This window comes from Acomys russatus, chromosome 15, assembly GCF_903995435.1.
Source record: "Acomys russatus chromosome 15, mAcoRus1.1, whole genome shotgun sequence".
NCBI classification, from domain to species: domain Eukaryota; kingdom Metazoa; phylum Chordata; class Mammalia; order Rodentia; family Muridae; genus Acomys; species Acomys russatus.
This window is the reverse complement of record NC_067151.1, coordinates 31,713,832-31,739,296: the sequence shown is the minus strand read 5'-3', so window position 1 is coordinate 31,739,296 and position 25,465 is coordinate 31,713,832. Positions and strand designations below refer to the sequence as shown.

General features: G+C 42.2%; 1 protein-coding gene across 8 annotated transcripts in view; it reads right to left on the bottom strand.

Moving 5' to 3' along the window:
* The window catches only part of Supt20h (SPT20 homolog, SAGA complex component), a 33,600-nt gene extending 26,887 nt beyond the window's left edge, over positions 1–6,713 (bottom strand). For 7 of the 8 annotated variants that reach the window (XM_051157143.1, XM_051157149.1, XM_051157146.1 and 4 more), the window contains exons 1-5: positions 6,553–6,713; positions 4,460–4,585; positions 3,039–3,074; positions 2,421–2,479; positions 1,711–1,777 (exon numbers count right to left, since the gene is read on the bottom strand). In XM_051157143.1, the coding sequence (XP_051013100.1) occupies positions 1,711–1,777; positions 2,421–2,479; positions 3,039–3,074; positions 4,460–4,462 (165 nt within the window). In that variant the 5' untranslated portion in view covers positions 4,463–4,585; positions 6,553–6,713. The remainder of the gene's footprint in view (positions 1–1,710; positions 1,778–2,420; positions 2,480–3,038; positions 3,075–4,459; positions 4,586–6,552) is intronic. The other variant, XM_051157144.1, reaches the window with a different exon arrangement.
* Positions 6,714–25,465: the final 18,752 nt, after the last annotated feature.

Sequence of the window (25,465 nt, the reverse complement as noted above, 5' to 3'; positions counted from 1 at the left end):
GTGAAAATATTTATCTTTTCAGTATTTAAAAACACAAACCTGTTTTGAGTACCATATATTAAGTATATAATTATAGTATATAAAATATTATAAACATATAATTATAATTGTGTGTGAGATGGGGCATACACATGCCAAAGGCTTCTTGTGGAGGTCAGAGAACAATCTGTGGAAGTCAGTTCTCTCCTTCCACCATCTAGATCCCCAGAATCCTCTCATAGGCTCCATAGCAAGTACTTTTATCTGGTGAACTGGTCCCAGAAGTCATAAACTTTTATCTAACATCAAAACAGAATGAAAACACTATGCAACCTGAAAAACAAAACAAAACAACAACAAAAAACCCAGAAACAATTAGCAGCAAGAGCAAAAACAAACTACTGGCTGGGAATGCCTTTCTTAAATGGCTAGATAGCATCTTAGGCTCCAGGGTACAGCGACCGCTCAGTTCTGCCTGTGTCATAAAAGCAGGCAGCCAATATATTCATCAAGCTGAGCTTGTTGACTCCACTAGATTCTTTATGATGTCTCTCTTATCTTAGCTCTAGTTTCTAAAATGATGAATATAGGAATTATGTAAATTGTTATGCTGAGTACATAGTTTATTCAAAATTTAAAAAAATACATGCTTTAAACATGTAATTTGTTAGGTCATATTTGAATGAAACATATGGAAAGTATGCTACAATATTTATGAGTTTAAGGGTTTGTTCCCCTAAGGTAGAGACTTTAAACATCAGACATTATTGGAATTAATTAATTAATTAATTAATTTATTTATTTATGGCTAAATGTTCAGATGTCATTTATGTTTAAATTAAAAAATAAAACAGAAGCTCACAAAGCCCTTAAGACACTTTCATCCTGAGAGTTTAAAACATTTCATGAAGCTAAGTTTTGGGGTGAATTGTGACTTGCTCAATGCCTGTGTTTAAATCTGTATTAATTTTTGTTTTCTTAAAGCTGTGTGTGATGGTACACACAATCCCATCACTCTCCATCACTCTTAGAGGCAGGGGACTCTCCATGCCAGCGTAGTAAAACCTGCATCTCAAACAAACCACACACAAGAAAATTTCTTTTCACTCCCTCTCGGCCCTCCAGGGTTTCTCTGTGTAGCCTTGGCTGTCCTGGACTCACTTTGTAGACCAGGCTAGCCTCAAACTCATAGCGATCCACCTGCCTCTGCCTCCCGAGTGCTGGGATTAAAGGCTTGTGCTACCACACCTGGCACAAGAAAACTTCTTAATAAACTACAACTTTGCTTTAAAAATGTCAATTTCTACTGATTATAATTTTAATACACTGTTATGCTGAATAAAAATGAATTAAACTGGTCCTGAGTTTATTCTTTGATCAAATTTATGTTTTATTAGCATACTTGAATCCCTCCCAAATGTGCAGCTAAATCTTAAGAAGTGGGTTACTGAGATATCAGTTCAAGTCGGCTGAGCCAGGTCTCAAAGGAAGTCAACAGAAGACACTGGCTTTGTTTATGATGTCCCAGGACTCAGTCAGTGTACAGTGTTCTTCACCACTAACTCAGATTACCCAGGGAATGCAATGGTCAGCCAAAGAACTGCCTGGAGTCTGGCTGAAAGGATGCTCAGCCATGAAGATATAAATCGCAAGCTGCTTCAAACCTAACGTTCTAACGTCCCCATTCCACCACAACTCCAAAGCCTAATACTATAAAGAATTTATATTTACCTTAACTTCGGGTTCTTTTTCACATTCTTCAACATATAAGTCATAAAGTTTTTGGAATATTGACTTTCTAGAAAAAAATTAACAAATATTCATCATGAAATGATTTTGTTTGCTTTTCACTATTTTAATTGTTTCAATTCTGTAACCAAATCTTTTTTTTCTCTAACCAGATCTTCTATGTAAGACTTTAATCGATACAGTACATTGCCCCTGTGCACATAACAAGACATTAACTTCAATGTCTCTACATTAATACGTCTGCCAATTTCTGTACAGTGCCAATTCAACATGGTATTACATTCCCCAGCTCACATTACGAACTCATAATGAAGGCTGAGCATCTCTGGACTATTTTAAAATGCTTGATATCTGTAGTGTTTTGGACTTCTTTAGCTTCTGAATTATGAAGCTGAAGTGTAGGGTCATGCACATTTACAGAAAGACATGGAAGACAACTTATACACTTGTTACTATGCCAGCATTTTAACTGTAACCTGTCAAGTAAGTTGGGTGTGAAAACATCCATTTGTGCCATTCCATCAAGATTTGTAAGTTCCATATTGTGATTGTGGAATTTCTCACATTTCCAGATCAGGGATGCTCAGCCTGTCCATACAAAGAACCGACAGCATTTGAAATGCCTACAGCAAATGGCAGTTATCTTATTTCACAGACTCAAAGATTAAAAATTACCGATTAAACAGTCATACCTTCCACTAGACAGATATTTCCTTTTAGGAGGTCTCTGCCGAGCACTTTCAACAATATACTGAAACAGAAAAGTTAGTCAAACAGCTTGTATTCAGCTTTTATATAAGCAACTGTAGGTGGGCTGCACATCCGCAGCAGGACAGGTTAAAAAGCTCATTTTGTCAGCTTGGCTTTGACACGCCTGAACTTACATCCTGTACATATGCCATAAACAAATGAAGTTTAAATTCCAGTAAAAGTCAACTCAGCATTTCAGTATAATAAATTACAATTCTACAGGACAAATATATTCTAAGTTTTATTTTTATAGCTAAATTTATTTTTAAATTGCACATCTGAGTACAATGATCATATTAAGGTATTTTAGAGAAACTTGTCAGGATAGAAAAAAACTAGAAATTCTATGGTCTTGTTTAAATAATTTTTATTCCATAGCCTAATAAAATTTCACATGACTAATACCTATAGGTCATCCAGTTTTATACACACATAGGAAAATTATTAGCACACTTAGCCTAAAATACTATATTCTCTTAAAAATTATCAAAATGTCCTATTATGGGATTTCCATCAGTTACAAACATCACTAATTCCACATTTAATCAGCCAGGTCTCACCTCTGCACGATCCAAAGCTTGTTCTAGAGCTTGCTGCTGTAAAAAGCAAATAGCATATTTGTCATTATTAGTTTTTTGGGTTTTGTTTTGTTTTTTAATATTTGACATCCTTCATTAAGTGCTTGTTTCTTTCTTTTTTTTCTTTTTCTTTTTCTTTTTTTTTTTTTTTTTGGTTTTTCAAGACAGGGTTTCTCTGTGTATCCTTAGCTGTCCTGTACTCACTTTGTAGACCAGGCTAGCCTCGAACTCACAGCAATTCACCTGCCTCTGCTCCAATGCATCACTAAGATTTTTTTTAAGGACTGTTGATCATAAATACATAAAAATGCTAAAAAAAAAAAAAAAAAAAAAAAAAAAAAGGCTGGAGAGATGGCTCAGCGGTTAAGAGCACTGTCTGCTCTTCCAGAGGTCCTGAGTTCAATTCCCAGCAACCACATGATGGCTCACAACCATCTATAATGAGATCTGGTGCCCTCTTCTGGTGTGCAGGCATACATGTAGACAGAATACTGTATATGAAATCAATCAATCAATCTTTTTTTTTAATGCTAAAATGGCATGTGCAGTCAGTATCTCGGAGAGTGACTGCTTATACCATGTACTCGCTATGCCTGTCAAGTACTTGGGTGTATCATTTTGTATGTACACATAAAAGGTAAGGATCCCATAGTGACACCTCCCGTGATTTCTAATGAGGCAGAAATAAGCAGGCAGGAAGACCCTGCCCATCACTGAAGTTATTTGCGAGGGTGGGAGGAGACCAGCAGGGCTGTACCCCTGGAGCTTATGCTGACTGGAGCTTTCTTTCTAGCCCTGATTGGCCTTCAACTCACAGGGATCCTGTGACCTGAGTGTCCTAAGTACTGCAGTTACAGGTGTGACAAACTCTGCCTGCATTTATTAATTTTAAAGCATTCAACTGAAGGAGTTTGCTGAAATAGTTCAAAGTGCCTGCCACACAATCATGAACTGAGCTCAACCTCCAGAACCCACAGAAGCAAGCAAAATAAAAGGTGGACAGAAGTGGAGGAGGAGCAGTGAAATTGTTATTATTTCTTTACCGAACATATATACCCACATCCACAGAACATGTGAACACATAAAGGTGGAAGCGGAAACTTAAAACATGAGGAGCCCAACCTTCCCCCCAAAAATACTTTGCATTTATATCAACCTCCTTGCCAAAGATTCAGAAAACCGGCAAAGCAGAACTAAGTTTCAACACATGGATTATCTGTGTAATTTAGATGTGGTAACCCTACCACTGAACTGGCAACACACCAGCCAGGTGTTTTTTTTACAGAGAAAATTTTTGACATGACTAAGTTATTTGAGTGTTTCTATACACTATTACATTCTACTGAGCTAAAGGAAGAGAATACCATAGAATACAAATTTTAGCATGCTATGTCACAACTTACCATTGTGACATAAAATACAAATCCAAAAGGAAGATAAAATTTAGACGTGCTGTGGAAGTGGGGTGGAAACCATGTCTTCTTAGATACTTCAGAAAACAAAACCAAATCCGAACCGCGAGCAAAAAGCTGCAAAAGAAAGATGGTCATTATCAGGAAAGTTATTCAAGGTACATATATTTCCAGCACATCTTTAAAACAAACTTCTACAGGAGAATGTATTAAACCTACCCACACACTGATGAAAAGCAGCTCCTACCAAGCAAGGCAAAAAAGAGTCTGAGAATTCAAGTCTTTACCTCCCACCACCCAAAAGTAACACACTGAAAAGAAAATACTATCTTCTAAAACGTGTCTTCAACCATCACTACACCACTCTCCTTCCCAGCAGATCCTACCACCTGCCCGCTGGCTTTGACAGCTTGTGGGTCACTTTAAAATGCAGTTTTTCAATCACACCCAATGGCAAAACAAAACAAAGAAAACCTATTCCCTCAAATGCCCCAAGGCTACAATTCCCACACAGCTCTAACCCTTTTCTTTAAGGAGAAACAACAGTGAAAAACCGTTCCTTTAATATATGGGTTCTCATTCTAACTTAAAAACCAAGGAGCCTAAGCAGGACTATGGAGAGAAACCCTGCCTCGAGGAAAAAACAAAACAAAGCAACACCAAGTAGCCTACTCACTTACGACAGATGCCCACAACCCATTCTCTGGACTCTGAAGAGAGTCTGGCATAAGGTAGGGGTCCAGAAAGGAGAGACCACAGAGGAAGCTCACTGCTCTAACCCTTCCTGCCTACCAGACCACGACTGTGCTCTCAAGACAATGAAAGCTGTTTTACTACAATTCCTCACCTATCGATTTGCACTTGCTGCCACATAGACTGTACACCATGAATGTGCAAATTCTAGCGACAGAAAACAAGATTTCCTATGCAAAACTCCTTTTCAGAGAGAAGGATCCCAAAGCTTAAGCAAGTACAGGCTAAAGAAAAATTTAAAAGCCTAAATGTATCTTTTTTTTTTTTTAAGTGACATTAATCTTGTGTTCGAACCTAGAGAAGTATAAACTGAATTTAGGTGAAAAAATTTTGACCACTAACTCTAAATATGAAACTATACTATGGACTTACAAATACAATGTAGCAACGGAAACTTCAATTACTTTTTACTAAATTAGAAAATTACTAAATTTTTTAAACTATTTAATTGTACAGAAAAACGAATATATAACTTCGTGTTATCTCTTACATTCTGTGCACGCGCACACACACACACACACACACACACACACACACACACACGGGAGAACCGACAACTATTATAAACATAATCAATGTCTCTGTACAGTGAACTCAATGCAGGCGACTCTCTCAATATCACAGACCTACGCAGGCTTTCTGTCCCTTCTCAATTTGTAAATCTGAAGTTCTACTATTCCACACTTCGGCCCACGCACACCTGCCTCCATGGCTTCTTTTCTTTTTTCTTTTTTTTTAAAGAAAAGTATTACGAACTGACTTGATGAGAACACTCCCATATGTTTTCTTAATTTTGAGGTTAAGTTTATACCAATCGTAGGACCCTGTACTCAATTTAACAAGTCTCTGCTCATCACTCTCGCACTTGGGAGTCCTAACTAGGGACTCTGGTGGCGATAAAAGATGGCTTGCAGGGTAGACACAGCTATGCAGGTTTCTTTCCCTGGTGAACCTGGGTCTCAACTGCAGATTTTTTTTTTTTTTTTTTTTTTTTTTTTTGTAATTCACACTTTAACCTCAGAACGCTAACTCCACAGAGAAGCAACCGCCTTTATGCAATTGTCACCCACGACCCCGCCTGGTAGAGGTGTTCTGCCAACCCCCGCAGCGACATTTCAGAAATACCTTAGCGGAGCCCAAAGGACAAGCTATTACTAAATCGCCGGCGGACAGGGCCCGCGAAGTGCAGAGGGGCGTTCACGCAGAATGGCCGCCGCCGTGCCCGCCCCCAAAACCAGGCTCTCAGGGGCACAGAGCGACCACTGTCGGGTCACCTCGGATCCCCGCCGCTCCCTCACACGTGACCTCCACCCATCAGCCGGCCCACCCACCCACTTACGCCGCACACCACCTCCAGCCTCAGAGCTCACCTCGGGCCTGCTGTAATGCCCACCCACAACTCCAACCGCCACTTCCGGCGGCTGCGCTTCCGATTGGCGAGTTGCTAGTGGAGAGGGCGGGTCTTGAGGCGATGCAAGGCCCGGACACAACGCTCACCTACAAACCTCCAACAGCGAGTTCCGGCAGCCGCTCTTCTGATTGGCGGACTAGGGGCGGGGACCGTGGGCGGAGTTGGAGGCGGGGCGGTAGCCGGATGTTTCGAAAAGGGCTGGTAGCTCTAGGGCGAGCCTTCAGCTTTCGAGGGCTTTAGTGTAGCTTCAGGTGTAGGCGGAGGCTTGAGTATGTGGTCAGGGCAGCTTGTGTGGCGCGACAGAACGTAGGTGTTACTCCCGGAGTGTTGGAAACGATTGAACTTCCAAACTTCGTGAGACATCTTTACCAACGTTCGAGAGTTCAATGCTTAGAGTCGGCTGTGGTATGTCAGGTGCCATGGAATTCCTTAGTCGGAGTCGGGTCTCTGTGTGCATGCGTGCGAGCGCGAGCATGTAGCGGTCATAGCACAATTTACAGGAGTCGGGTCTCTCCACCATCCGGGGGTTTCAAACTCAGAGGGTCAGGGTTGGCTGCAAGCGCCTTTATCAGTTTGATTTTAACCACCCCAGAGTTATGTTCTAAAAATCTAGAAGCTGCACGTTGGGAGCACAGTAAAGACTATCTGGTGGCAATTCTGCACCTTAGAAAGCACGTTGGATCGTTGAGTTTTTTTTTTTTTTTTTTTTTAAGATATCATGCACAGGGCAGTAAATGGGTTGTTTTAAAACTCACGGTTCACAGGCACTTTGAAGTATTTCAGTCGGCCACCACACTTTAGTTTCAGGATATTTTCATGACTTCACCTTATAATGTAACTAGGGATTAGAAGCTGCTCCCTGTCTGGCTTGCTGACCTTATTTTTGATTCAGGAAACCACACAGTGTTAATAGAGAACTGACCCTTGCAAGTTGTCTTCTGACCTACACACATACACACAAACGTAATTTCAAAAAATTAGAAGCTGTGTTTAAAAAAGCAGTGGCAGTTACTTGGGCCTACAAATATTAAGTGGGTCATAAAATTTGTCATCTTCCTCCACCTGCCTGAATCTCCTGTCTTTTCACCACTACATCTCGTTTCTGGGGACACCCTCCACCCTCCAGCATCGGGGGGCCCTGCTTCAGGACTCTACTATTAGTAACATGTGCCCACACCTAATTTATTTACCTGGCTAAGATTCCGTTGTAAATACAGATACTGCTTTTGGGGTGGTGGGGGTGGGATTGAGACAGGGTCCTGGACTTGCTTTGTAGACCAGGCTGGCCTTGAACTCACAGAGATCCGCCTGCCTCTGCCTCCTGAGTGCTGGGATTAAATCCCATGCCAGGCCAGATACTGCTATTTTATCCATCATCTGTTGGTGGGCATTCTGCCTTCATGCTGTTGCATTGAAGCTTCTGGAAACACTTGTATACGGTTACTTAACGTCTCTGCACTACCAGTGTCTAGTGTTTGGCTGAGCTAGGGAGACAGAATTGGTCCAAGAGTTTTTTTCAAAGGCAGCAATTGGCTGGTGTGGTGGCTCATGTCTGTAATCCTAGCACTCTAGAGGAAGACAGCCACAGAGCCAAGGCCCAGTGTGTTAGGCAATGACTTGCAGGCTAGAGTGGGTTCCCAGGTGAGACCCTGCCTCAAACAAACCAGTGAAAAGACATTCCTGCTGGGCGTGGTGGTGCAGGCCTTTAATCCCAGCACAAAAAAAAGGTGTGGATTACCATATCCAAACCCACAGTGAGGTGGGTTTTTTGTTTTTTTGGGAGGGTTGGTTTGGCTTTGGGGGCGTTGTTTTGTTTGGTTTTGTTTGCTTTTTGAGACAAGGTTTCTCTGTCCATGGCTGTCCTGGACTCGCTTTGTAGACCAGGCTGACCTTGGACTCATGGAGATCGCCTGCCTCTGCCTCCCGAGCGCTGGGATCGAAGGCATGCTCCTCCACGGCTGGCCACAATAACACTTTAAACACCAATTTTTTTAACAGTATCAGACAGAAAGCTGTTCTAACAGAGGCCCACCCTCTCTGGCTCTGAGCGTGCTTATGATGCAAGTTACTCTTCAGGGACCTCGCTGTCCTGAGCGCCCTCACATTAGTGTGTCCTTAGCTTTGGAGTGTAAGGCTTGGCTCCCCAGCTACACCTGGGTAGGTGCTGTTGTCTTGAGTTTAATTTTGCCCCCCAATTCCCTTAAGTCTTGCCTCTCCATTGCCCTCCTTATTACTGAGTTCAAGCCGTTCCTCCCTCCATCTCTCTTCACCTAGCCAGGGTTATGCCATACAAGGTCTCTGGATTGGCCCCAGGGCCTGAGGTAGTCCAGAAATTAGTATGCGGCACCCTCTCCATATGTATGTGGTCAAATGTTCCAGACACTGAACTGTCAAGTGCTTTGTTTGCCATCCCAGAACGTACCTTGCTAAGGACGAACCTGAGATGTTCTGAGCTCCCTGTGATTCTGCCGTCTGCTGCTCTTTACTGACTTGGTTTCTGCTTTCCCATTTATATAATAAACTTATTATTTATATAATAAACTTCCCCATTTATTAATAAACTTGGTGGCCTGGGTCATCTGCCTTTGCAACCGCAATGAACCCAGCTTTTGACTCTTTGCTACCTCTGTATTTCTCTTTCATCCCTGGCCTTCCTCTGGGGACCCACTCTAGAACCCTGATAAAGCTAGTCCAGGTCATGCGTGGACACCATGGACCACCATGTGCTGGCACAAAGGTGATAATAGTAAGGATGGTTGGACAAGACCTTTTTCCCTGCCTGTTTCCCACTGTGAAAAGCCTTCTATACATTTAGTATCCAGAGAATCTTGTTAAACACTTTTGTCAAAGCCCTAGTGTCCACGAAATAAACTCTTTTATCTTTGATACTGTGGAGTATCCACCAGAGAAAACTCAGACACAGGGTTCAGCCAACAGAGAGTCTTTATCAGTGGGCCAGCCACTACACTGGATGCTCAGGGTCCCAGTGTAGCCCCAGCCTTTCTCAAAGTGAGCTTTTTAAGCACAAAAACTATATCCTGGGGTGACATACTTCAGTTAACAAGATTGCTTAGCCAGAAGCGGAACTACAGAAGCCAAAAAAAACAAGGCTAGCACATTTAGAGACTTTCCCAGGACTATGAATTTTGATTAAGTCTTATTTCTCCTTTTTTGTCTGTGTGCTGAGCTTTATGGCCTGAGTGATACTCCCATCATGGAGTCAGTTGTGTTGAAGTGTGGGTGCCTACTAAGGTCTGGGGAACCTATTAAATTGAGACTTCTGGTCCATCTGTGATTCCTGACTGAGCCTTGTACAGTCATTCCTTCTATAAACTGGTTTTTTACTTACTGAACCTTATTTTGTCATTAATTTACCTTTTCACTGCTACTTTCTAGACAGGATCTCGCCGTGTGTCTTCCAACTTGCTATGTAGCTGTAGCCCTTGAACTCCTGATCCTCCTGACTCCAACTCCTAAGTTGCTGCCTTTTCAGGGATTTGCCATCACACCTGGCCTCAAAGTGGATATATTTTTTAAAATCAAGTTCCATTGGTTTCATGGTTGTTTCATTTTACTGATTGCTTCTCTTTTTCTTTTTGTTTGTTTTTTGAGACAGAGTTTTTCCGTGTTATCTTGGCTGTCCTGAACTCACTTAGTAGACCAGGTTGGCCTTGAACTCATCTGTCCTGAACTCACTTAGTAGACCAGGTTGGCCTTGAACTCATAGTGACCCACCTCCCTCTGCCTCCCAAGTGCTGGGATTAAAGGCGTGCGCCAGTACACCCAGCTTCTGATTTCCTTTCATAAGCAAAGTTACACTGTCATTTTTCTCTCTGTGACATTAAAATTATTTAGTAGATTTGGTTATTTTGTTTAGCCACTAGAGGTCAGAACTTGACTTAAAAATAAGTACTGCATTGGTTTTCATAATATAGTTTTAACTTTTGGCTTCTGAAGGATTGGCACAAAAATTGTTTTTTGATAGTTCTATGTATTCATCAGGTTTCCTTAGGGTAACAACTTATAGAATGAATCTCTCTCTCTGTCTCTGTCTCTCTGTCTCATTTTATACACACACACACACACACACACACACACACACACCCTTGTGATTTATTATAATAGCTTACAGGTTGCAGTCCAGCTAATCCAACAATGACTGCCTATGAATGGAAAGTCCAACAATCCTGTAGTTACCCAGTCCATAAGGCTGGATGTCTCTGCTGTCTTCCATTATATGCTGGAATCCAGAAGACATAGGATCTAATGCCAGTGCAGGAATAGAGTTGCTAAAAAGGTGAAAGTAAGCAGACGAAGAGCAGGTGCTTCCTTCGTGTCCTTAAATATAGGCTTCCAGGAGAAGGCGGGGCCCACATTAGAGGTGGGTTTTCCCAGCTCAAATGATCTGGATTGAAGGTTTGTCTTCCTACCTCAAAGATGGGATTAGAAGTGGATAGTTCCTATTTCAAATTCGGCAAAAGTCTTTACCAGTGTGCCCTCCATTTGGGGTTTTAGCTGACTCCAGATGTAGTCAAATTGAAAACACCAATCTCATTGGTCAGGATATCTAGCAATCCAGTGAACCAGTAGCTTTCTTAGACTGTCTCCTCAAAGCAGTCCCTCTGGGAGCTTTTTTTTTTTTTTTTTGAGACTGGGTTTCTCTGTGTGGCCTTGCTTGTCCTGCATTCACTTTGTAGACCAGGCTGGCCTCAAACTCACAGAGATCCACCTGCCTCTGCCTCCTGAGTGCTGGGATTAAAGGCATGTGCCACCATTCCAGGGCCTCTGGCAGCATTCTTTTCCTCTCTCTCAAAGCCTCTTATTTCTCTCCAGGCTGTGGTATTTATACCCCCTCTGAGTCCTCAGTATTAAACTATCTGCAGCTGGCAAAGCCAGCTCTCTAAGCTCCCCTCTCTAAGCCACACAAGGCAATTTCAGCTGTGGACAAGCTAAAAGCAATCCCCTATCCCACATTTGGGATTAAGACAGAAAGAGGAAAGGGAGCTGTTTAAGGGGCAATGGGGAAAGGAAGTGGGGATGGGGACGTGGGAGGCCAAGAGGCCTAGGGGATCTTACGAGGACAGTAATAGGAAGACAAGTTGCAGAGAACTCAGGTGAAGACAGCGTAAGCCAGAGAATGAGAAGGAACTAGATTAGAGGAGACTGCTGGAGTTAGTTCGAGGCCAAGCAGAGCAACTCAGAGGCCTAGAGAAAAGCTAGATTGAATAAATCAGCTTGGAGAGGAGTTTGAACTGGAAAAGCTCAATTCAAGCAGCCAGCTATAAGCTCAGCAAGAGCAAGAAAAGATGAGCTTATTAAGAATTAAGTCTCAGGGGCTGAAAACATGGGAGGCCTAGATTAGATTGTACAGAGTCAAGAAGCTTTCAGGACTAGGCCTAGGCTAACAGACAGAGGTAGTAAGCCTCTGAGACAACGACTGAATTGGGTAAATAAAAGTTCTTTTTACACATAACATAACTAGTGTTTTGTTTTGCTTTTTGTTTTTATTTTATTTATTTTTTAAAAACATTTATTTATTTATTATGTATACAGTGCCTGCATGTACACCTGTAGACCAGAAGAGGGCATCAGATCTCATTATAGATAGTTGTGAGCCACCATGTGGTTGCTGGGAATTGAACTCAGGACCTCTGGAGGGACCGTCAGTGTTCTTAACCTTTGAGCCAATTCTCCAGCCCTTGTTTTTATTTTTTGAGACAGGGTTTCTCTGTGTAACAGCCCTGGCTCTCCTGGAACTCTTTGTAGACCAGGCTGGCCTGGAACTCACAGAGATCCGCCTACCTCCACCTCCCAAGTATTGGGATTAAAGGAGTGTGTCACCACATACAGCTTCATAACTAGGTTTTAAAGAAACCAAAATCTCCACCACAGTAGAGTCTTGCCCACAGAGCCAGGCTGACCTTGAACTTTGTCTATAGTGTAGGCCGGCAGTGAAGTTTTGCTCCTTCTATTTCAGTCTTCCGGTAACTAGGACTGTTGCTGTTACTTCCTGTAACCATAGTGGCTTTGAACTTCAACCTCCCGAACATCTTGGACTGCAGATGTGTGTGCCACCTTACGTGGCTTCAGAGGCACTTGCATAGATTATGGTTTTTGGCCAGGGTATGGCAGCATACTTTTCATCCCAGCACTTAGGAATTGGAGGCAGGAGGATCAGGAGTTCAAGGGAGTCTTGGCTACACAGCAAGTTCCAGGCCAATCTGCACAGCATGGGAGACCCTGTCTCAAAGCTCAGAAAAATCTTCTATGACATTTTCCCCCAGTACCCCTAGGTCCTACAACAGATAAGCAGATCTATCGCTGAGCTATATCTGTAGCTTTTCAAAAAGTAATTAAGTTTTGTGGCAGGGTCTTTTTGTAGTTCAGGTTAACCCAGATTTCATGAGCCTGCAGTTTCAGCCTTCTATGTGCTGGGTTCAGACATGCGCACTTAGTTATTTACCACCCTTGGTATATTGGACTACTCACAAATGATCCAACATAACAATTTTTTTCAGACAAAAAGAACTACTGGAAGTTGAGTGGTGGTGGCACACACCTTTAATCCCAGCACTTGGGAGGCAGAGGCAGTCGGATCACTGTCAGTTCGAGGCCAGCCTGGTCTACAAAGCAAGTCCAGGACAGCCAAGGCTACACAGAGAAACCCTGTCTCGAAAACAAAACACAACAATAACAAAAGAGCTAGAGGCCTAGTTAATGAATAACCAAAGATTTCTCCATCTTCCCAAATAAAATTTAATATTTCCTCTTTTTGTCACCATTCAGAAAAAAGCTCAAAATTCTAGAATGAGGTGTTATTTGTAAATATAAATTTTACAGAACATCAGAGGTTTGTTGGTTTTGCTTTCTGAGGCAGCCTTACTGTGTTGTAGGATTGTCTCCAACTCAGAATCTTCTCTCCTTGGTCTTTTAGAGCTGCTGTTACAGCACAGGCCACCGCACTAGGCACTGAGATAGGGGTAAGTATGCCAACAGGAATCCATTTGTAGTGTTTCTATAATTTATTTGGTAACCATTTATATAACACTAGAAATGGTAGAGCAGAAGTTGAAAGGTGGGCTACAGCACTCAGGAGGCAGAGGCAGGAGGATCTCTGTGGGTTTAAGGACCGTCTGGTCTATATAATGATTCCAGACCAGCCAGGTCTACGTGGTGAGACCCTGCCTCAAAATAAAAAAAAAAAAAATAAGAGGGGGTGGGGGAGAGGGAGGATTTGAACATGCATGCATTTTGCCAGTGGTGAGTATACCAAAAGAAAATATTTGCTCTCATTTAATAGGGCATTAAAGGGGGATTACTAAGCATAAACTACAGTGGGAAGCAAAATAGCCTGTCAGGAACACTTGGAGTGATTGATGAATAAACACTGTGGTGTGTTTGCATTTGGACTGGGGAATATTTTAAGCACCTAGACTTTGGCTAATCCTGTTTCCCAAAGCAGTAATGTTCTCATATTAGCATAGCAACCCAAGGAAGCCAAACAAAGATGGACTGCCAACATAGAGGCTGAGTCAGATGGTTTTGTGTTGGACCTTGGTCTGATGTATTTAGATGCTAATTACTGCTTGCTCTCTCTGTGACCCACAGTCCTAACCTGTTTGACCAATAAAAGGCCAATCACACCTGGGCAGGGCAAATGGGATAGGCGTGGCGAAGGTTCCGGGGCAGAGGAACCTTCATTAATTAAAGTTAAAAACTTTTAATTTTTATTTAAGTAATTTATTCAGATTACATCTCAAATTGCTATCCCCTCACTTGTATCTTCCCGTTTCCACTCCCTCCCTCTTTCATCCTATTCCCCTCTCCTAGGTCTGTGACAGAAGGGGACCTAGTCCCCCACTATAAAATCACAGCCTGTCAGGTCTCTTCTTGGTAGCTTGTTTATTCTTTCTCCTAGTGTCACCAAATAACCCAATTAAGAGTGGGGCTTAGAACTAAACAGAGAATTCTCAACAGAGAAATCTCAAATGGCTGAGAAACACCTAAAGAAATGCTCAATGTCCTTAGTCATCAGAGAAATGCAAATTGAAACGACACTGAGATTCCATCTTACACCCATCACAATGGCTAAGATCAAAAACTCAAGTGACACCACATGCTGGGGAGGATGTGGGGAGAGAGGAACACTCCTTCATTGCTGGTGGGAGTGCAAACTAGTACAGCCACTTTGGAAATCAATCTGGCACTTTCTCAGGAAACAGGGAATAGGGCTTCCTTTTTTTTTTTGTCAAAGTTAAAACTTTATTTTTTTTATTTTATTAATTTATTCATATTACATCTCGATTGTTAGCCCTTCCCCTGTTTCCTCCCATTCTTCCCTCCCTCCCATTTCTCCCCTTCTCTCCTCCCCTATGTCTGTGATTGAGGGAGACCTCCTCCCCCTATATATGCTCTCAGAATATCAGGTCTCTTCTTGGTAACTTGTTATCCTTCCTCTGAGTGCCACCAGGCCTCCCCATCCGGGGGACATGGTCAGAAAAGGGACACCAGAGTTTATGTGAGAGTCAGATCTCACTTTCCACTCAACGGTGGAGAATATCCTGTTCGTCGGCTAGGTCTTGGTAGGGGTTCGAAGCTTACTGCCTATATTCTCCTTGGCTGGTGCCTTAGTTTGAGGAGGACCCCAGGATCCAGATCTGCCTGTCATAAAGTTCTTCTTGTAGGTTTCCAGGACCCTGTGGGTCCTACTATTTCCCCTTTCTTCCATGCTACTCTTGCCTAAAGTCTCAATAGGATGTCCTCTCCTCTGACCCACTTTCTTGGTAAGTAAAGATTTTCATGGTACGTATCCCTTGGACTAGTGTTTTGATATAAGTGAGTATATACGGAATAGGGCTTCCTTAAGACAGACTTGACCAGCAGCTTCAAGCTCCTGTCGCATCCCTGCTGTGATGGGCTGTACTTCAGACCAAGCTTGAGCCAGTCCTGCCTCTGTTAAGTTGCTTTTGTGAGAATAGTTTACCACAGCAATAGAAATGTAACCATTCATTAAAGCGGGGCAACAGGTTCAGTTTCCAGCAATATAAAATCATGTCACTATCTTCATCCTATATGTCGAACTCTTGGGGCCCGGTGACTTGAGGTTTAGTTTTCCTGGTCTCCATGTAGCCTACATTGTGTTCCCTGTGAGCGTTCCACAGTAACTACATAGTAAGATGAGCAAGACTGGAGACGCCCCTCCCCTGTCTGTTCAGGCCAGGTTTTAATTGATAGCATGAAAAGATAATGTCATTTGCATAAATCATCAGGTCAAATTATTTGCCCAGTGATGAATTTACACACCATGTAGTTGACTTACAAATTGGGGTCAAGATTTAACCTTCTCTGTAGCTCAGTCGGTCTCTGTAGAGAGTTGCTGTGTTGATACAATTGTCGCAAGAAGACTGAATCCTAGTTCTTAGCATGTGGCTGAATCAAACATAGTAGAGTGCATATTTTCAGGGCTACTTTGGGGCAAGTATCTGGCAAGTGTTTCTAGGATCCCTGCCTAATATAAACCAGCTCTTCAGTAAGCTTGTAAGTGTAGGACGAATCTTTCAGTTGATCGACTAATTACTGCTGCATTTTGTATTTTCAAGTATTTTAAGGGAATTTAGAGAATAGCTGCATTCTATCTGATCTTTCTGTTGGTGGCTTCCATTCTTCCTGTCTCCATTTCAGTTGTCTTTTATATTCAATATTTACAGAGCTAGTTGAATAATCTCTGTTGGCATGTATTTAACTCACTTTATTTGTTCACAGAAATGAAGTCATTGTCAGAAGGAAGAATTTAGTGTGTTATTTAGTTAGTAAAATGCAATGATGAATCCTAGAAAGCATTTTTATTATAAAAAGAAATTAAGCCACATAGCTTTCTTTCTCTTTTCTTCTTTTATCATAAAAATCTCTCATGGGAATTACCCTGCAGCAATCTGATTTCTTTCCTTCTTAATTCATTTCTTTTTGAGATGTAGTCTCACGGTGCTGGCCAAGCTATCCCAGAATCCCAGATCCCCTGGAGTTCTGGCATTACATCCCCAACCCCTATTTCTTTTCTTAAAATTTTCATTTTCAAGCAGAGCCTTGTTAGGCTTCTTACACCAGCCTTTAAATTTCTCTGTAACCCAGTTAAGCTTTGATCTTGCGACGCTCCTGCCTAGGCTCTCCCTACCATGGCAGCACGTGCTTGCCATGCACCAAGAGCCTGGGCTCAACTCCCAAGCCTCCAATCAAAACAAAACCAAATGTAAAAGGACACCACATTTTTGGTAATTGGGAATCTTGTTAAAGTTACTTAGTTACAGGAAGCATGGAAGGATGAAGGAAGGAAGGAAGGAAGGAAGGGAGGGAGGGAGGGAGGAAGGAACTTCCCCTTCTCTTAAAATGACTGAAGAATCAATGTATGGGAATGGAGGTAGACTAGCTAGCTGACTGCTATCTAATTTGAAATGGTTCTGATTAAAGAGAATTTACTGTTTTATATAAATGGAAACCTCAGGATTGCCAATTCAGGCATGGCCCTTCCCAGCCACCAAAATGGCGAGTCACCAGCAATTTGGTCTCTCCTTTTCCATCAATTGACTCTCAACTTCTCTCTCAAAAAGTAATATGTATCTGACTAGTGTTGCTTATTGCACGTGCTTATCCTGGAACAGCCACCTAGTCATGGAGACTGAGGAATGGGAGAGGCTGACTAGCAAGTCTGAGTCTTGTTGGTGGGGAGAGTGGTAGGGGTGCCTGAGGGGGCGTGTTGTCGTCTGATGACTCCAGTCCCTACTGAATCGCATGGGGTGAAGAGAATAGGGCTCTTGAGAAGAAGATGGCAAAAGCTACCCCTCAACAAGAGGGCGACAAGTTCCTGGTGGTATAGTGGTAGTTGGAAGATGGAGGGAGAGAGAATCTTACTAACAACCACCAACAGAGAGAACTCGGGGAAGGTCCAGGACCACTAAGGACTGAGCCAAAGCTATAAGGAAGGTAAAAGTCTAGTTTTATAGCTTCTCTGGACAGTGTGTCTCTGGGAAGATCAGAGCTCAGGATGACTGTGAAGTTATTGATTGTTTAGCTCTGTGTCCAGGATACCTATGCCTGACTCTAAGAGACAAAACATCTGGCTAGTCTCAGGTAGGATTAAAAAGCATGTGTATAATATATTCACGTGAGCGCCCGTGGAGTTACAGGCAGTTGTGAGATGCCCAGTGTGGGTACTGGACCTGTACCACAGCAGTACATACTCTTAACCACTGAGCCATCCCTCCAACCCAAGGATGATGATGATGATAATGATCACTGCTCATTTGTTTTGTTTTGTTTTGTTGTTGTTTTTGTTTTTTCAAGACATGGTTTCTTTGTGTAGCCCTGGCTGTTCTGGACTCACTTTGTAGACCAGGCTGGCCTAGAATTCACAGAGATCCACCTGCCTTTGCCTCCTGAGTGCTGGGATTAAAGGCGTGCACCACCATGCCTGGCTTTTCTTTTCTTTTCTTTTTTCATTTTAAAACATTTTTTGAAATATTTTGGAAGTTTGAGAAAATACAACAGTTTCACAAATTACTGTCTCATATTACCTCTTAGTATACTATCCCCTTAGATTCTCCAAGATGCCAGGACCAAGTATTCCAAAATTTTATCTGCTCATGTTCCATCTACTTTTTCTTTTCTTTATTATTATTTCTTTATTATTTTTCTTTTTTACATATACATTTATATTACTACACATATATTCAATATTCTACCATATAGTCAATAAATACCTATAGTAAGAAGAACCATGAAACAATCAGGAATCATATAAATATTACATTCATAATGTTTTTACTATTTGTATTTGACTGCCTTGAAGAAAACATCTTTCCTATCTTGGTGCACCTAAAATTCTGAATGTAAATCAACATCCATCATATCTCATCTTATCAACTTAAAACATTTATCTAGACCTAAAAACATCTTAACCACTAAACAACTAAGCTTAATTATAAAACTAAACTATCTGGTCTTCAACCCCATCAGGGACTTGAGAAGGAATAAAATTAATTACCTGAGTAGACAGGAAGTGCAGGTTAGCAGCTTCCAAACTGAGAAAATGACTGAGACAGTTTGTTGCCTGAACTGTCACACAAAACTCTCTCTAATGTTGGAGCATCATCTTCATCCTTCTGGCTCAATATATCTGACAGACATATTTGTAAGGCAGGAACTATTGAGGACTTGCTTACCCTGTCTTTCCAGAGTTTGGGAGTCAACTCTGCCTATATCCAAGCTTGCCCATTTTTAGACAGTATTCTGTCTGTGGCAGAAACGAGGACATTTGCCCAGTGGCTGATTTGCCACATTTGATGCCCTTTCCATAAGGACATTCTTTGATGCTCATCATCTTCTTTGAGGCAGGCTGGGTGTTGCCAGGAGTTAAGCCGTCTTACTGTCAAAGGTTCTTTAAAATAATAAAAATAATAAAAAAAATCTTTAAGGTAGGTCTGTAGGTGTCTGAGGTGTTTGAGGATCTTATCTAACTATTTTACCTTATCTATTTATAGAATTATATCTATCTGTTAAACCTAGGATGTATATTCTTGTGATAAAAATAGACTAGTAATTGACATGACCATGATTTGATCAACCAACAATTAACTTGTATTACTTAGTTATCCTAAGCAGCCTGCAATAACACTTTCAAAGTATTGGAAGTAAACCTTGTATTATAATTGAGTTGTATTGGTACAATATACACACACACATACTTATGTGTATATACATATATATATATATTTAGTGTGTGTATGTGTGTGAAGAATAATCTTAAATTTGAATTCTATGCCAATATATCAAAATTAAACTTATTTTGCATCAGTATACAAAATTCTATGCCAGTGAATTAAAAATAACCTTGTGAGTAACAACTAAGGCATTAGGTTGAGGAATAGAATGCCGGGCAGTGGTGGCACATGCCTTTAATCCCAGTACTTGGGAGGCAGAGGCAGGGGGAATCTCTGTAAGTTCGAGGCCAGCCTGGTCAACAAAATGAATCCAGGACAGCCAAGGCTACATAGAGAAACCCTGTCTTGAAAACAAAAACAAACAAACAAAAAAGTTGAGGAATAGATTCAACAATTTACTTTTTGTCCTATTATCCGTATATATTTCTATATTCCCCCTTCTTTTTTTGACTCTATAATTTCTTAATGAAGACTGTGTGTTGAGCTGGGCCTATAGCTTAAAATCCCACTACTCCAGAGGTGCAGACAAGAGGCTCAGGAGTTCAAGACCAGGCTGGGATGCAAAGTGAAACTCTTAGGAAAGAAGAAAAAAAAATGTATTATGAGCTCCACCTTAAAGAACAGCATTATCTCCAAGGGAACCATGCCTTCCTGTTTCCCAAGTACTCACTGGTCATAAAAGTGGAAACTAAAGCCGGGCGTGGTGGCGCACGCCTTTAATCCCAGCACTCGGGAGGCAGAGGCAGGCGAATCGCTGTGAGTTCAAGGCCAGCCTGGTCTACAAAGCGAGTTCAGGACAGCCAAGGCTACACAGAGAAACCCTGTCTCGAAAAACCAAAAAAAAAAAAAAAAAAAAAAAAAAAAAAGTGGAAACTAATACCCTACTCCAGTCAGAGGTACCCACATGGAAGCAGGCTTTTACTCTTGTTGTCATTGTCTTTGAAGGGCTCTAGCAGGCCTGAGCACAGCAAACATGGCAACAGGTTTTACCTTTTGCCCTTTTCCCCTTGCTAAACCATTAGATTACATTCCTAAAGCTAGCCCCCATTCCTTTATTTGGCACTGATTCATTCCTGAGACAAAACACTAAGGTCCAACCATGAAAATTCATTATTTGGCTAACATGTCCAATCAGGACTTACTAGCTCACCCTAGCATAGGCTCTCTTTTTCTCCTTAAAAGCCCATTCCTGAAAACAACAACAACCATGTTTACTGCTTGCTTGATTGCTTGCTTGCTGCTGGTGCTGCTGCTGGTGCTGGTGCTGCTGCTGCTACTGTTGCTTTCCTTCTGCCTTTGCAGCTCACCCCACTGCTTGCCCCACCAGGGTAATAAATCTCCTTGTGCTGAGAGTTTGGATGTCTAGGTGTGTTTGTACAAACTCCAAGGGGGCCAATCTCATTTACAGTCTTGCTTTGTTTTTCTGTTGCTGTGATTTAAAAACCACCCTGACAAAAAGAACTTATGAGAGAAAGGAGGGTTCATTATGTCTCACAGTTCTAGAGTACAGGGTGCTACGATGGGAAGCTAAGACAACAGGAGCTTGAAACAGCTGGCTGTATCCCAAGCATGGGCAGGAAACAGCAGTGAATGCAAGCTTCTGCTCAGCCCCGCCTCTTCACGTATGCAGGCTACAACCCTTGTCAGGGAATGGTGCCACCAATAGTGGGCCAGTCTTTCTGCATCAGTTAACAAAATCAAAATAATCTCAATAAGCTCTCAGTCAAGCCCAGAGGCTTATCTCCCAGGTAAGTCTAGAGTCTTCCAAGTTGACAATGCCATGCAAAAGACAAAATTCTTGCCTCTCTTCTCCGCTCCGGTCTTAGCTTGCTTGCTGTAACCGGCACTAAGCTTCGGGGAGGCTAAGTGTATAACTCAGCCTTTGATATTTTCTCTCCCTTGTCCCTTTCCTTTCTCTCCTCTCCCCTCCCTAACCACTCTCTCTCGCTCCTCTCCTCTCCCTTGCTTCCATTCCTCCTACCCTCTTCCTTCCTCTTCTCTCTGGATTATCCACCTGTTTTGTCTGAATTGAATAGTAACTTCAACCTCATTTAACATTAAATCAATACCCAGTTAGAATAAACATTGACACAGTGCTTTTAGGATTCTGAGTGTTAAGACTGATATTTACAAGCCCATTCCAGATGAAGAGGATTAGGGAAATGTCATTGTCTAACCTACAATCCTCTGGTGTTAAAACCTATAACAAGACTTTGTAACCTCAAGGCTTACTCAAATGTTTGCTGTAGGAAATTGTCTTAGCTCACTAAAGTTATAGATTTTATTTGCCATCGGAAATTGAATTTGCTCAGCAGCCTTGTGATAATTAACCTCTGACCTTGTCCTCATTGATCTTTCTTTAAACTCGGCCCTCTCCACTGTCAAGCCTTGTAAATTCTCTAGGTAGGGAATTATCTTGGATTCTTAGTCTAGGGTTTTCTTTTTGTTGGCAGTATAGTTAAAACACCAAATCTTGTACTTACGTACTTCCAATGGAGACCCCATCTGTTTTTTTGTTTTTTGTTTTTCTCCTAACAGAAGCACTACGGGTTGATCTGTATCTAGGGCCCCAGCTCTTCTCTCTTTCTTACTGGGAGTGGCGTTCATGGTGTCAGTCATGCTCCCCATGAGTTATACCCCAGTTCTGCATCTGGGGAGGAGGGAGGGTACAATAGAAGAAAAAAGTCCTGCTAAATTCTAGTGTAAGTTACACATTCACTTGCGGACGTAGCGTTTGTTTGCACTTGAGAAGACACAAAACTTTGCCCAATTCTAACACAGGCAGTTACCAAAGTTTTGGGAAATAGCCACGTTTTTCAGAGAGCTGCATGGGCTTTAGCCTTGTTCACCCATTTAGTCCTGTGAATCTTGTGCTTCCAAGCAGCTACGCTCTCCATTACTGACAACCGTCCACTCAGAGACCGAATGTCCTATGCCACCTTGACCATGTTCCTCATGATTAGACTGTTACGCTCTTAAAGGCTGCACAGCCTGGTGCCCCCTCTTCTCTTCGTGGATGCCACCTGCTAGAAGTCTCCCCAGATGTTTCTTCTCCTATATCCCCAAACTCCACTCAGTGTCTTGTCTGCGCTTCTATTAATGGGATGCGGGTCTCTACATAAGTTACTGCGGCGCGATGAAAACATACACCAGGTGAGTCTTTTTTTGCTTAAGAGATGATGAGCTCCTTGGTGGGAGAGAGATGATGGGCCAGCCGACCAGCCTGCGTGTCTTCCTTTTCCTTCCTTCCTTGCTGTCTTCCTCCCTTCTCTCTTCTTCCTTCTTTTCTCCCTTTCTTTTGACAGGGTCTTGCTAAATTTTCTAGGCTGGTCTCAAACTTATGGTCTTCGATGCTCCTGAAGACCCGGGGGGTTAGAAATGTGAACTACGTTTGGCTCCATCTCCCCGTTGTCATCTTAGGGATCGTGAGCTCTCAGTGAACGTTAACTGAAAGTGAGGTGACTAGACCAGTGCCGAACTATTCTAGCTGTGGATCTTTATCCACTATCCGACTTGTGCCTCTACCCGTGTCTGACTGTTAATAATTCCCCTGTACAAAACTGCTCCAGTGTGGATGGTAATTTCTAGATTCACCTTCTGCAGAAGGACTCTTGAGAGGATCTGAATTACTCTTACTTTCATCTAAGGGGTAGTTTTGTTCTACAGATTCTATGGGGAGGGAGCACGGGGAGCAGAAGTAAAGATTATTTTAAATGATGACGGTGACATTAACTATGATGAATCCTTAGTTTAAGAAAGGAAACTCTTCTTCTTCCACAAGGTGTTCCATAGGCCAAAGTGGCCTCAAGCACCCTGTGTAGCCAAAGATGACCAATTCCTATCTTCCTGCCTCTCCTTCCCAAGTGCTAGGGTCCTTGCACTGGGATACACACTCATGTCCAGCCTCCTTTCTTTGATTTCTGTAGGTGTGTAGCCTAGGTTACTAGGGCTATGACAGCAAACTATCACAGGGCGAGCCATTTAACAATTGAAATCACCTCTTGTGGTTCTGGATCCTCAAAGCTCCAAAGATCTGAAGGTCTCACTCCTGCTTCTCTTCCTGGCTGGGATAGCCACCTTCCTGCTGTGTCCTCACATGGCAGTTTCTCGGAATGTGCATATCCCTGGTGCCATCTCTTGTAAGGATCCCAGTGACGCCATGTTAGGCCTTCACCCTTGTGCCATTTAACCCTGATTAACTCCGACACTTCCTTAAAAGCCCTGGCTCTTGCCAGCTTCGTGGTATCTACCTGTAATCTTATCACAGGAGAGGCTGAGGCAGGAGGATCATGACTTCTTTCAGCTACATACAAAGTCTGAGACCCATTTGGGCTAAAAGTGACACCTTGTCTTCAAATAGGAGCCCCATTGGTGTTTAGGGATTCCACATGAACTTAGAGAGGGCACACTTTAGTCCATAATGGACCCCTACATATAATACATATATTAATCTCTATGTCTACATAATTAACACATACATATATAATCACCTAAAAACAATATGATGGTTGTTTGTATTTTTGGACAGAATAATATAATATATAAATGGGTAGTCAGACATGTTTTACTTAATGTTTTGCTATCAGATCATTTTGTTTTAATTTCTCAAAGGATTTTATTACTCTATAACAGACAAAATTTACTCACTCAAAATAATCCCTAAAACTTCTAGACTTATGTCAAGAGGTTCTTCTGGGGGCCATACTTCAGAGGCCTCCTCAAGCCTGCTTTCCTATGAGTGAGGTCTCTTTAGCGATAAGAACACTTGGGGATCACTGGGAACCTAGGACCAAACGTCTTTAAGCCAGACTATAGGGCCTCCTTAGGTCTCCTGCACATGGCCATTCTCCTGAGTGTCACTGTGTCACACAGGCCCAAGTGATGGTTGAGGGCAGTTGGCACCTAAGAAGAGGAGGACTGCCTTCTAACTACCATGCCGTGCCTCAGAACTGGGAGAATTCATAGACATATGGATGACATAGGCCTTTGCAGACAATCTAATTGCCACTATAGAATAGGTACAACTAGAACATTCTGTAATTACCAGGTTATTGGTTTGGCTCTTCACCTTTCGAATGTTGCCATTTGTACTTTGCTTCAGGTTCTGCAAATGTTTGTATTCAGCATCTTTAACTTACCAGGCAGAGTGCCTAGTGCCATTTACCATTTGGCCCACACAACATGCCACTGGTTGGTCCCATTTCTGACCCAATTTTATGGCAATGAATCAAGGAACCAAGTCTGTTGTGCTCTACAGAAGCATAGTTGGCCTAGAATGGAATTGCAGCCACAGGTACTGGGCTCTTAGCCTCCGTGCACCCCCTCCCCTTCACAACCTCCCCCCACCCCGAGGATTACTGAAACAATGGTTTTGATCCTCCCTCATTTGGAAGGGAATAAAGACATTGGTGCAGTACCCATAAGTGGAGAGAGTCGTCTGAGGATAACATTCATTTGAGAATCTGCAGCAGACTGTTCAGACTCTAAAAGTTGCCTTTTCTAGACATGAGACTAATTATAAAACCGGCTTGCATTGTTGTGTAATTACGCTTCTATAAGGAGGGTAACCTACAGTAGAAGAGTGAGTGGGGTGATCACATAGGCGTTTCCCCAGGTAGAGCAACATCTGTGGAAAAAAAAGTCTACCTGGCACATAAAGCAGACTAGCTTCCTCTGTTTTACTTGTAGAGAAAGGCAGCCATACCTAGATGGATTTTGCTGATCAAAACATGTCTACATATTACTATAAGCAGATGAAAATCATCTTATATGATTTGCTAAAAAAGATGCGTACTTTCATTCCTAACACTGAGTAGGTTGAGGCAGGAGGACAGCAAGTTTGAGAACAGCCTTGCCTACATAGTGAGATTCTGACTTTAAAAAATGCAGTGGGGCTGAGTGTGGTGGCGCACGCATTTAATCCTAGTACTAGGAAGGCAGAAGCAGGTGGATTGCTGTGAGTTCAAGGCCAGTGTGGTCTACAAAGCTAGTCTAGGACAGCCAAGGCTACACAGAGAAACCCTGTCTTGGAAAAAAAAAACACAGTGGGAAGCTCTTAAAAAATATGTAAGGAGGTGTGTGTATGCATGTTTGCAAATCCACATGTGTGCGCATGCACAT